Source organism: Crotalus tigris, unplaced genomic scaffold, assembly GCF_016545835.1.
Source record: "Crotalus tigris isolate CLP2741 ecotype Arizona unplaced genomic scaffold, ASM1654583v1 scf7180000018525.42219311030:4301911, whole genome shotgun sequence".
Classification (NCBI taxonomy): Eukaryota; Metazoa; Chordata; class Lepidosauria; order Squamata; family Viperidae; genus Crotalus; species Crotalus tigris.
This window is the reverse complement of record NW_024097057.1, coordinates 1,764,681-1,777,722: the sequence shown is the minus strand read 5'-3', so window position 1 is coordinate 1,777,722 and position 13,042 is coordinate 1,764,681. Positions and strand designations below refer to the sequence as shown.

The 13,042-nt window shown below is 39.1% G+C and overlaps 1 protein-coding gene across 8 annotated transcripts in view; it reads left to right on the top strand.

Moving 5' to 3' along the window:
* Positions 1 to 13,042, top strand: part of CNOT1 (CCR4-NOT transcription complex subunit 1) — a 67,681-nt gene that overhangs the window by 51,084 nt on the left and 3,555 nt on the right. For 6 of the 8 annotated variants that reach the window (XM_039353550.1, XM_039353555.1, XM_039353546.1 and 3 more), the window contains 8 exons: positions 1,127 to 1,235; positions 1,326 to 1,495; positions 2,367 to 2,619; positions 4,667 to 4,915; positions 5,387 to 5,550; positions 7,965 to 8,082; positions 11,284 to 11,385; positions 12,406 to 12,579. In XM_039353550.1, the coding sequence (XP_039209484.1) occupies positions 1,127 to 1,235; positions 1,326 to 1,495; positions 2,367 to 2,619; positions 4,667 to 4,915; positions 5,387 to 5,550; positions 7,965 to 8,082; positions 11,284 to 11,385; positions 12,406 to 12,579 (1,339 nt within the window). The remainder of the gene's footprint in view (positions 1 to 1,126; positions 1,236 to 1,325; positions 1,496 to 2,366; positions 2,620 to 4,666; positions 4,916 to 5,386; positions 5,551 to 7,964; positions 8,083 to 11,283; positions 11,386 to 12,405; positions 12,580 to 13,042) is intronic. The other 2 variants (XM_039353551.1, XM_039353554.1) reach the window with 1 other exon arrangement.

Genomic DNA, 13,042 nt, shown 5'->3' with positions numbered 1-13,042 from the left:
TCCTTCATCATTGACTCAAAGCAAACTTAGTTTTTTGAAGTTTTTTTAAAATTCCTATGGGAAACAATAAGAACAATTTAAACAAAACAAGCACCACATTCAGATACAGGCTTTTGTGGCTATTGGTCTGGTAAAGATTCTTTGTGATGACATTAAAAAAAGTACAGATTACTTTTTCATTATACATCTGTCTTATCTCTAATATTTCTCATCAAATAATCCAAGCAGAATTTGCGTTAACTATCGACTACTTCCAAAGGAAAGCTCTGAGTAGCTACAGAAAACATGCTGTTACATTTCAAAACTATTAAAAACAATTCTGTTTTTCTGCTGAACAAAATGTATTCAAAACTGCCTTGTCTTTTTTCCTCCAATTTTTTTGTTTTTTGTTCTGAGGCTGGCAGAAAGCTTTCTGAATGTGCATGTTTCCTTCCAAGCTTAGACCAATCAAAATAGCTATTTGGGGCTTTTGCACAGACCATTCCAGGACTTGGATTGAATCCCTGTATTTGTCCAGTACCTCCTACAAAGTAGTCACATAATGGCTGAATGTATAAATGGTGTCCTGCTGCATGTGACTCCACTATTCAAGCTTAATGTTGTTCTTAGTTCTGTATAAACTTATATTGTGCACTTAGTGTTGGTGTGGGAGTACTGTTCTAATCTCCTTAAATAAAAGAAATAATGCCTCTGATATGATTAATATATTCTGAGATGACTATTGAAACAGATTATATCTGAGAAATAGGGAGTTATATCACATCACAAAAATAACAGAAATCAAACCTAGTTGCTTATAGTATCTTTCTGTTTTTAACTTCCTCTGAATCCTTGCTGTGGAGCCACAACAAATGAAATTATTGAAATTTATTGCTACGTGGCAGGTAAAGCTTGTGGTGGTTTCATTATTTTCCCTGGATGGTTTTGTTTTGGTTGTTTTCTGTCCTTTGTGGACAGCTTAGCTAGAACTGATTTGCTACTATTTCCTGCTGACCTGCTTGCCGCAAGATATGACCTATGTCTGCTTAAACTGAAGAGACGTGTCAAGGAAAGTTTAATCAATCTTTGCCTGCTGAGAGTTAGAAGAAAATTAAATTAACATGAGAAAGTGATAATACTTTTCCAGATGCCTGATTGAGTGTCGAGATGAATATAAATACAATGTAGAAGCAGTGGAGCTCCTGATTCGTAACCATCTAGTTAACATGCAACAGTACGACCTTCACCTGGCTCAGGTGAGTTGTTGACATTGACTGTCCTGAAGACAATATAGATCCTCTGGGATGGAAATGACTCACTCCTTTTGGCATCTATGCTCCATACAGTCCATGGAGAATGGTTTGAACTACATGGCAGTGGCGTTTGCAATGCAGCTGGTGAAGATCCTGCTGGTGGATGAGAGAAGCGTGGCTCACATGACAGAAGCAGATTTGTTCCATACCATTGAAACTCTGATGAGGATAAATGCTCACTCCAGAGGCAATGCTCCAGAAGGGTAATGCTCAGATGCCAGTGGGGGTGCCAGAGGAGCCTGATGGCTGTTTTCATTCCCCCCCCCCCCCACGTTCTTCCTAGGTCAGGAATGGCAAAGAATGCTATCCTGTCCAGCCTCGAATCCGTTCAGGCTCACTATGTTGTACACAATACAGGTAGTCATCAACTTAGAATATTCACTTAGTGACCATTTGAAGTTACAACGGCACTAAAAAGAGATGACTTCTGACTGTTTTTCACACTAATGACCATTGCAGCATCCCTGTAGTCACGTGATCAAAATTTAGATGCTAGACAACTGGTTCATATTTATGACAGTTGCATCAACCCAGGGTCCTGTGATCACCTTTTGCGATCTTCTGACAAACAAAATCAATGGGGAAGCCAGATTCACTTAACCACAGTGAATCACTTAACAACTATGGCAAGAAAGGTCATAAAATGGGGCAAAATTCACGTAATTCTTAGCAACAAATTGGGCTCAACGGTCATAATTCAAGGACTACCTGTTATTATCATTCCTGCATTTCACTTTGTCAATTTCCTTTGGAATAAAAAAATAGGATAATACATATAGTCGAGTTACAACAATTCACTTAGCAGTGGTTGAAAGTTGACATCACTCCCAAAAGTACTTATGACACACTTCTGAAGTTGCAAATATTGCAGCATCACGGCATTTGTTCAGCCTTAGACTGACCACAAGATACTGCAATATTACCCTGCTTATCTTCCCCCCCCCCAGGCTAGCCCACTGGCTTCTTCCCATCCCGTCACTTACCTTTTGAAGATCTGCAGAGTGTTAAAATAATACATGCTATGGATGGGCTTTAGCTGTACAGAAGCCAACCATACCAATTTGATACTTACAGGTTGCCACAGTTGATGGAAGTGGTACGATCCAACTATGAAGCCATGATTGATCGTGCTCATGGTGGACCCAACTTTATGATGCATTCTGGGATCTCTCAAGCTTCAGAATATGATGATCCTCCGGGCCTGAGGGAGAAGGCAGAATATCTCTTGAGGGAATGGGTGAATCTTTACCATTCTGCAGCCGCTGGTCGGGACAGCACCAAAGCCTTTTCTGCATTTGTTGGACAGGTAGAACTTGGGGAAAGAGAGGTGCTTTTTTTCAACAAAACTATGACATAATGATTATTGAACTTAAAAAGAGTTGTGTAATATTAATTCTGTTGCATCCGTGTACTGAAATCCAGATTAAATAGTTTGAATGAAAATTACCTACTTTCATCATTAAACTATAAGCTTAAATTGGATTGCAGAGCAAAAATAAACAGTATGAAATAGCAAAAAGTTAAGTCATGTAAAATTATAAATAGCTGAAGTTGGGAACCCCTGCACTAGAACATCAACTAAGAGCAAACCCCCTCCTTATTAGCACTGGTGATGTGACTGAGTTTGGGCAATGAAACTTCTGCAAGAAAACAACCAAGCTCAGAGAGCACCAATGACCCCAGATAGTAATTGTCTAATTCACAGTATTGTTGGATTGAATAAATTATTACTTGCCTGAATACATTTAATATCCATTGCTTCAGATGGCTCTTAAATCTACCTTTGCCATTTCACGCTCATCTGTTACTGGTTGGCTCAGAGCTCTTTTCTGGAGAGAGGTACTTGCTTGCATTGTTCACAGTTAGAACAGAGATATGGAATAAACGGAACATTTAAGTTAAAAGTTGTCAGGGAGCTAAACTTCAGGAATATAAGCTAAGAAATACAAAGCAAAAAACCTATCTCAAATTTCTATACTGACTGTTCTGACCATTTGGTTTTTTTTTTTTAAACTTGCTCCAGTACAGATTGTTTTTTATGACATGTTTATATGAAATTCACACTGAATCCTTCTAAAATAAGATTTCATTTTGAAAGATCTTCAAAAAATAACATTGTGAGAGAAATATTCATTAGTAGCGTCAGACAATAAAAGACTAGTGAATGATTTGTTAATAGATTTAATGGCTTCTTTTAGTAGAGCTTGTGAATTCTTTGGGTTTCACCTGCTGGCATTGATAAGTATCAACTCTTGCTAGCATTCTCTGATGGTGATCTTTTGTGTGATATGGTGCAACAAAATTAAGTTCTATACTTAACTGGTCTGAAAATATATTTGAATATGATTGTTTATTACTGAGTCCATGGCAACAGTGTTAGTGAAACTGTCTTTCTGCTCTTTTAACAATGTACATATATATCCCATGTGTGCTTTGAGGAAGATGACTTATAGTATGCATCAATTTAAGAATGAAATTATATGTATTTCTGTTGTTTTAGCTTTGTAAGTCCATAATATTTAGAATTCATAGCCAGCCACAGAATTTTAATTTCCTTCCCTCATTTGTTTAAATGGTACAGTTATATATAAGTAATATATTTGCATTCAGTTTGCAATGTCTGTCATAGTTTAGCATTAAATGTACATTGAAAACTTTTTATGGAGTCAGATTCATTAGAATAAACAAATTTAGCATTCCTTCTGAATAAGTTGAATACTGTCATTGTCAATAAGTAGTATGTACGTTTGTATGTATGCTTCATTCTGAGTGAAATATCCATTTCTTCAGTCTCTTGAGAGCATTCCTTACTATAAGTGGTGCCTCACTCTAGAGCACGTAAAAAGTGCTCAGATTGCTTGTCAGTCGTCCTTGCTTTTCAGAGACATGGAATGGTCCTCAGGACTGACCATAAAGACTGTGTTTTTCTTCCTATTGTTATTAATGCACTGTGGCAGAGTCCGCTTTTCAGCAAAGCCATCTCCCTTTGGGTCAATCCAGAGCATCTTCAGGGGTGACACCTACGTATTTCATGTCCTCCTTGATGCAATCCATCCACCGTTTCTTGGATCTGACTGACCATAAGGACTGTACCTTTCCTTTATCATATCTCACGAGGGTGTGGCATTAGGGATCTCTATCTGCAGGGCAAACTGGCTCTCTGGGCCTCCCAACTAGCATGCAGCTCTACAGTGCTTGCCTGGTTCTCCATGACTGACATTGATGATGCACATCTATTGAGTGAAATGCTGAGATTTTATCCATGGTTAGCCCATCACACCGACTGCTTCCCAACATGTTCTGTAGAACATCAATACTTCTTTGTATTAAATATAAGTTTTATTAAATGTGAATTCATTGCCATCCCCAAACAGATGCATCAACAAGGGATCCTGAAAACTGATGACTTGATCACAAGATTCTTTCGTCTTTGCACTGAAATGTGTGTTGAAATCAGCTATCGTGCTCAAGCTGAGCAGCAACACAACCCTGCTGCAAACCCTACTATGATCCGTGCCAAGTGCTATCACAACTTGGATGCCTTTGTGCGCCTTATTGCACTGTTGGTGAAGCACTCTGGAGAGGCTACCAACACAGTCACAAAAATCAACCTGCTTAATAAGGTTAGTGATGTCTTTATTTTCCACAGATGACAAGCTGTGTGGGGAGCTATAAAACATTGACATTATTCCACTAACACAACATGGTGTTACAAACACAAAACGTATAAATTGCAGCTCATACCTACCTATTAAGAAATTCAGTGTTTCTGACCCTCAGCCTGTGGAATACTGGCATGCCTATATGGATTGCTATTAGATAGTAAATGTTTTCACCACTTGAGAAATTTTTATGAACATAAGATGAATTTGTGCTCTTTTAAATAAGGGAAAAATAAAAGAATAGATAAGTGCTTAGTCACTTTGCCTTAGATATCTACAACATAAAATATTACCTCAAATAAAATATTTTTAACATTCAAAAATAAAATATTCCATAAACTTGTTAGTTATAAGGGCTTTCTCTAATCTCTACCTTTGCTTTCGAAGAGACTTTATCACATGCTGAGCCAATTCTTTCCTTTGCATTTGCAGGTTCTTGGGATAGTGGTGGGAGTCCTTTTGCAGGATCATGATGTTCGTCAGAGTGAATTTCAGCAACTTCCCTACCATCGCATTTTCATCATGTTACTGTTAGAATTAAATGCTCCTGAACATGTCCTGGAAACTATCAACTTTCAGACCCTGACAGCTTTCTGGTAGGTGTAGTAGAGCCCCTGGAAGCAGACATGTCAGACTTGCAGGCCCTGTCTCATGGATGTCAGTCTCTCTTTCATGAGCAGCAGAGGGGATCAAATGCTCCTCGTGTGCTTGTTCTCCCCCAGCAAGTAAGAATTCATTACTCAAACCAGCCTCTATTAACCAAATGGAAAAGTATGAGCATTTGTGGAAATTTCCTTAGAAAAGCACTTGGGGACAGCACCATTTTCTCAAAGCTTGACTCACCTTGAGGTATCCATTTTGGTTACCAGGACATTGCGAAAAGAGAGTTTTATGTGGAGACTCCTGAAGTGGCTCTCTGGATAGACTCCAGCATTTCTCCTCCCTACGTTTGGTCTCCAGTGAACTGTTTCTAGCCCCCAAGACTACATTACTCAATAGCCGTGAGAGACAGGCAGCTTTATTTATAGTGAAACACACCAGCAGACACAATACTGTTTGGTATTGAGGACCTACCTGCAGCCTGAAAGACTTGCACTTAGGGAAATGAATGTGTTTGTCCTTGTTTAATGTCTGAACCAGATTCCTCTTTCATATTTTGGAATGTGGAACACCTAAACATCTGAACTTAATGGAAGGTGCTACAGTCTTACTAGGCATCATATTTTCAGGATAAAGCTTTTTTTTTTTTTTTTAATGAATCAGGCTCACAGTAGGATTTCTAGTGCAATGCGATTATGTATGGCTCCCATCCTTCCTCAGCCCTTTGCGTTTGGCCAGTAATGATTCAGAGTACCAGGCCCCAATCAGAGTAGCTCAAGCAGAACACACTGACTCTGAACCGTTTCAGCCCCTTTGCAACATCCACTGTCTGAGGCCACGTGAAATTCTTGAACGTCTCATTTGTCTTTTCCCAAACCAGCACTGAGTGGAGCTGTTGATATTCTCCAGCACCTATATTGATATTCTTCAAGATCTCTGCAATCTTGGAATCTCCACTTGCAGAGACAGACGCAGAGACAGTGCCTTTTGACTGCTGTTAGACAGTCCCCTCAATCAGAAATAGTTTTAAATTAAAACCCATTATTTTTAAAGGCCAAAAGATAGCATATGTGTAGAATGCATGTGCTTCCCTGAAGAATTTATCCTTTGAGGAATTATTCTGAGTTGGAGCCCTTGCTTTCTTCGGGGAAGAGGTTGATCTGGGAAAATTGATTGCCCAGATCAAGGCACGAGCCTTCCTCCTGCAATGAGCATATCTCCATTAGCTGACAGAAAGATAGGGTTGTTACCCAGAGGGCAGTAGGGAAGCTTCTTCCTTGGCCAGCAAAAGCAGCTGGTCCTGAAGCCCGACCCTTTCACCAGCCAGGAATGAGGAGTGGCTTTAAAAAAACTTCAGTAATCCCTGTGGAAGCTTTGGGGAAATGCCATGGTGGATAATATGAGAAAGAGAGGCATCATGACTAAGCTAGGAAGGAAACTGACCACCCCTTTGCAGCCCCATCAGTTCTCCATTGAAATCAAGACATTCCTTCAGATAAATGGAAACCATGTTTTAGCTCAGAAGAGAATGGCGCGCCTTTGGCACACAGGATAAATAGGAATATATGAAAAGCAAGTCTGGTTTGTATATTAGATATGGTTTTGTGGACCTAGCAATTAAATTGCAGTCCCAATACAGGCAGTCCTCAGTTTACAAACGGCAATTGGGATCAGATCAAGTCATTGTTAAACGACTCATGCCTAATTTTACAACCTTTTTTGCCATGGTTGCTGAGCGAATCATTCGGTTGTTAAGTGAATCTCATTATCTGAAGCCAACTAACCCCATTGACTTTGCTTGTTGGAAACCAGTTGGGTCGGTCGCAACTGGCAATCACACAAACCTGGGATGCTGCAGCCACTGTAAATACATGCCAAATGCCTGAATTTTGATGATTTCACCATGGAGATGCTGCAGTCATAAGGCCCTTTGTAACTTTGAGCAGTCACTAAATGAATGGTTGTAAATCGAGGACTACATTTAATTGCACTTTTATTACAAGATTGCCTCTTAAATAAGAGATAGATTTAATTGCTTTTGAGTCAACTTCATTTCTTAGAGAATGACTTAGTATGCTTTTGAAGAAAATAATTGTATCCATTTTTATAATCTATATGTTGGAATTTGATAATACTGAGATAATTTGAATGATAAGATCTTCGAGAGAAGGAATAATTGTTTTAAAATACTTTTTTCCATAGACCATGAAAATTGGTTTCTGAAATTTCTGGTTTTCTCTTTTCAACTAATGATATTTATATTTCCACTATATGGCTGCTTTTTTTGTTTTTAGAAAAAGCTATTTATGTCACCGTTTCCATTTGTTACTGTTGATGATGTTCTCAGATTATAATGCAGTTTCTTAACTTTGAAATTAATATCCCACTGACCACTGTATTTTTATTTTAGCAATACATTTCACATCCTGCGACCTACAAAAGCTCCAGGTTTTGTTTATGCTTGGTTAGAACTGATCTCCCATCGGATATTTATTGCAAGGATGCTGGCACATACACCACAGCAGAAGGTGTGTCTGTAGTTTATCTTCTCTTACTTATGAAGCTTCCGCAGAGTATCAAAATGTGTCTTGGTTGTAGATTTGGGTTATGTGGCTGTATGACATTTAATATAATGTACTTATCTTTCCATAAGGCAGGGATCTCCAACCTTGGGAAGTTTAAGATTTCTGGACTTCAATTCCTAGAATTCCTTCAACTCTGGGAGTTGAAGTTCACAAGTCTTAAAGTTCTCAAGGTTGAAGACCCTGCCTTAAAGAAATGGCTAAGAAGTTAAGTCTGTCATTTTAAGATATCAAAACTCAATTCTGCTTCATGGATACAAGTTAATCACAAATAATTTTGGTCGCATTTTCATTCTCTACGTTTGGTACGCACAGAGCCTGTTCATAGAAATTAACCATTGTATGGGAAGAAGGCCTTTTCCACAGAGTTGCCAGGTTGAGACTGGATCCAGCTCATCCCCCCAGTAGCAAGTCTTTATATGTTCAGTGGACTAGGAATGTTCTTTTTCTCTGTGACTTGTTTTGAATAATCATTATAAGAAAGAAGAAAATAGCAAGGAGCCCCTTGCAGGAAATACCAGTGCTCTTCAGGCTTTGACCTTGAAGTCCTATGACACAAGTCCTGGCCTTTGTCCTATAAAAACCAAAGGTATAAGTACAAATTAGGCGAAACTTGGCTCAAAAACAGTAACTGGGAGAGGGACCTTAGAGTCCTAGTCAATGATCACTTGTGAGGCAGGAGTCGAAAAAGCTAATACAGTCCTTGGTTGTATAAACCAATTGATGGATGGATGGATGGATGGAAGGAAGGAAGGAAGGACTATATGTCATAAAGATAGGTGCATGAGGGATACCCATAATCTTATATTTATTTATTAAATTTATACACCGTCCATCTCAGCTAGAGGCAACTCTAGGTGGCTTACAACCAAATAAAATCAATAAAATAAAACATTAAAATAATTAATATTGACATTAAAATTGACTTAAAATTAACAAAGACAGCAAAGGGCTCCCAAGAACTGACCACACAGCTTAATTTTGTGCCAGCTGTAGCTTCCGAGTACTCTTAAAGGGTAGTCCCATGTAGAGTGCGTTGCAGTCGTTCAGACGCGAGATGGCCTGAGTGACTGAGCACAGGGACTCCCAATCCAAGAAAGGATATAAGTTGCACAAAGGCTTTCCTAGCTGCTACTGCCACCTGCTTTTCGAATCATTGCCAGGTTTTTGCTAAGCAACAGTGACACAATTACTTGACACAGCTTTGGGGAAAAGGATTGAAGGCCATAGGATCCATTTTTGTCTATTGACCTCCACATCACACACTGTCAGTTTCAAGTTCTTAGAAAAGTTCTGGGATTTTCCATGTTCTTTCTCAGCACCATTCAAGTGCAACACTGATAGTGGTCAAATGGTCAAAACCTTTGCCCCATATAGGATAAAAACTGCATGTTAACCTCCCCCAGCCAGATGCTGGGAATCAGACCATCTTCCCATGCCATTCATCTCTGTTCCTGGCACCTTTCAAGGTCAATGCCGTCAGAATCTTCTCTCAAGCCGCTGCCTTAATTTGAGACTTTTAGGCCCCAGGTTGGTGTTTTTCAGTTAGATATGGGCCACAGCCTCTCTTTGATCATAAGAATCAAAGCTACTTTGCTTTGAAAGCTGCTGTGGTTCTATCCTAAGTTTGGGTTATACTGACACCTGATATTAAAGTGGGAATTAGCAGAGGATCAAGAAGTTTGCTATATATTGAGCAGATTTTTATTTAGCAAAGTTTCTTGGTTTATTATCCAATATAGGCAATCTGACTCGTTCCAAGCTTATCCTCAGGAGCACTTATCCAGTTATCAGACACTCACCCTCATTGGAGAAAGTATTTCAGAAAACAAATACCAAATTGTCCAGTTTTTCTACATAGAGATGAAATGTTTCTCAGAGGAGGAATCGAGTACATGATACCTTTAGTCACCATGAGAAATGGTGCTAAAGATCATAACCTCAAGTCATGCTTTGCTAACTAACCTGTGTGGCTTTAGTCTACTAAAGATGCCCAGGAGTTTTTCTGTGATAACAATAATGGCTTGTTGTGAAGACCAATGATGCCTTGGATAAAGTTCAAAAATTACAGATTCTGGTCTATAAATGAAGTCTTCACTACTTTTCCATTCCCACCTATGGCCTTGAAGTCATGCAGGCATTGCATGCTGTTAGTATCTCTGAGTTCATTGGTGTCATCTAGCCCAGCACAACACAAACTGGGTGTGGTTCAGCTTTTGGGCAACAGCCCCATTTCTGCTGTTTGGTGATTGGTTGATCATCAAAACCTCGGTGAAGAACAGGTCACTGGAATATAATGAAAGACTTCAAATATCAGCCACCCCTTCATTTAATCTGCCCTCCTATCCTGTTTTGTGTCACCATTTTCTCTTGTAATTAAAGCAGTTGTTTGCATCAGCCTCGGGATTAGCATGGCCCACGCCTTGCATGCATGAGGGCTTCTGTCAGAAGTCTCCAGAAGGTTTGGAATGGGATCTGTGTAAGGGGTGGGGAGAGAGACAAAATGTATAAATGATCCTCAAAGAACCTAGTGGCAGGAAAATAGCCACTTTTTGTTGGTGATTACATTCATTAGTATATGTTTCTTTTGAGGAAATAAAAAAAACAATAGGAAATGTAATTGAGAGCTACCCTTTAATTTTCAGTCAGTTTACTCTAGCCCTAAATTTCAATACAACCATCGAGGCTGTAGACTGGTATGCTTTTCTGTAGCTCTTTGGCCAAGTTTAATAAAAAATATTTTAATTTTATATTATTGTACTTCAGTTGTTTATTGTTTTATTGCTTTGGTATTGTTATGTTTACTTTTTGTATCTTTTTTCCATTTTCTTGTTGTAAGCCACCCGGAGTAACACCATGACAAAAATGCAGCATATAAATTTAACATTTATTAAATAAATAAATATAAATAAATAAATAAATCCAAGCAAGCCAATTTATTGTTCCACTTCCATCCAATAAGGTGCCAAACTCTGGGGAAACTCTTCTTGTATGCTTTTAGATTGGTTTCTGGGAGCTTGAAGATTTTTAGAATCATCCTGATAATGCTGCTGAGTACAAGTTGTTAATCACTGGAGTCAGATGGGAAGTTTTGGAAACATACTAGCAAAAATGGCAATGCTCTCATTCCTTACTTTCTCTTTCTAGGGTTGGCCCATGTATGCACAACTCTTGATTGACCTGTTCAAATATTTGGCTCCCTTCCTGAGAAATGTGGAACTTGCCAAGCCTATGCAAATTTTGTACAAGGTAAATTAGGAGACAGTTTGAGGAGGGGAAGAAGGGAAATTGGAATAGACCAGAAGAAAGTTGAATGGCCAGTGCATTCCTGTGACAAACTGAAGGAGTTAACAGAATGCTTTTCCTTACAGTTTCCCATGCAAAAATTGCTATAATACCGTTTACTGTTGTTTAAAATACATATGCTCTTAAATCTAGCTGAAACGAAGGAGTTTTCATGCACATATGAACTGAGTGCTCATTCATGCCACTTCTAACAAAATTAGTTGATTACAATAGATTCATTTTAGTGGTGTTTGTAGGCTTTTTTCGGCATGACTGACTATAACTCATTGGCAGAGTCCATATCTTTTACATTTGACTTTCAGTTTGTAAAAATTATGAACAACTCACTCCTACTGGTGCATGCTGACTTTCCACGTTTATCAGCCAGAACACAAATCCAGGAAGCTCCCACCGGCCCTTGCGCAACCTCTGCCCAGCCACTTTATTAACATCAATTCCCAGTGGGGAGCCAGACGGGTCACTTAATGCCCAGGCATAGGGAGACATATAGATGAGCCCACAGAAAAGGGGCCAGGCTTTGAACTATCATGTCAGCCATGGACATTCCTGCATAGGGTTCACATCTCGTATGGCGTCTGCCGGGGCTCCCTGCATAAACGGGGCTCTGCATCCTCCCCTCAGGGTGACTGCAGGACTCCCACCTCAAACTCTGTAGATCACATGGTGACCGGCTGATAGCTGAGGGCATCTAGCTGGCCCTGTGTCTGATTTCATTCATACAAACAAGGCAGCCCTTCATTGGTTAGATGGCCCAGACGTTGGTATTTGAACAGATATCTTTTTAACATTTCTATTTTATTGCGGTATGAAATGTTAATATATATTTCTAGTCCATGTATGACATGCCATGTGCTAAATAAATAACTGCAGTTCTGCTGTCACAAGTGCCTATATGCTCTCTGTCTCTCACGCTTTCTCTTGTGATAGATTGGTGATTTCTCCTCTTAATATTCCTGTCCGTAGGGAACACTGCGTGTGTTACTGGTATTATTACATGATTTCCCAGAATTCCTTTGTGATTACCACTATGGATTTTGTGATGTGATTCCTCCAAACTGTATTCAGCTAAGGAATCTGATTTTGAGTGCCTTTCCACGTAATATGAGGCTTCCTGACCCCTTCACTCCCAACCTTAAGGTAAGATACCTGGTATTTTTATTTTTTTAAATTATTTTTTGTTAGGATTTTATTGTTTTAATGCTGGAAGCCATCCAGAGTTGTTCGTTACAAGATGGGCAACAAATAAATTCAATAAATAAATAAACTGCACGTTCTGTAGCATTGAAAGATTTAAGAGAGGTGGGGGGTATCTGAGATGCTCGAAGGACTGAAGCAGCCATCTTGAAGTAAACTATAAATGAAAATATTGCTAAAGGAAAAGTTGACATCTCTTGCAGCTTGTGTATATATCTTATATCAGGTACAGGTAGTCCTTGACTTATAATCACAATGGAGCCCAAAATTTCCATTGCTAAGTAACACAGTTGTTAAGTGAATCTGGCTTCCCCATTGATTTTGCCTGTAAAGTTAGTTTGTGCTACTTAGAAACATGCTAATTGCAATCTTTTAGACAGTGCTAAGATTGTTGGGTACATTCTTG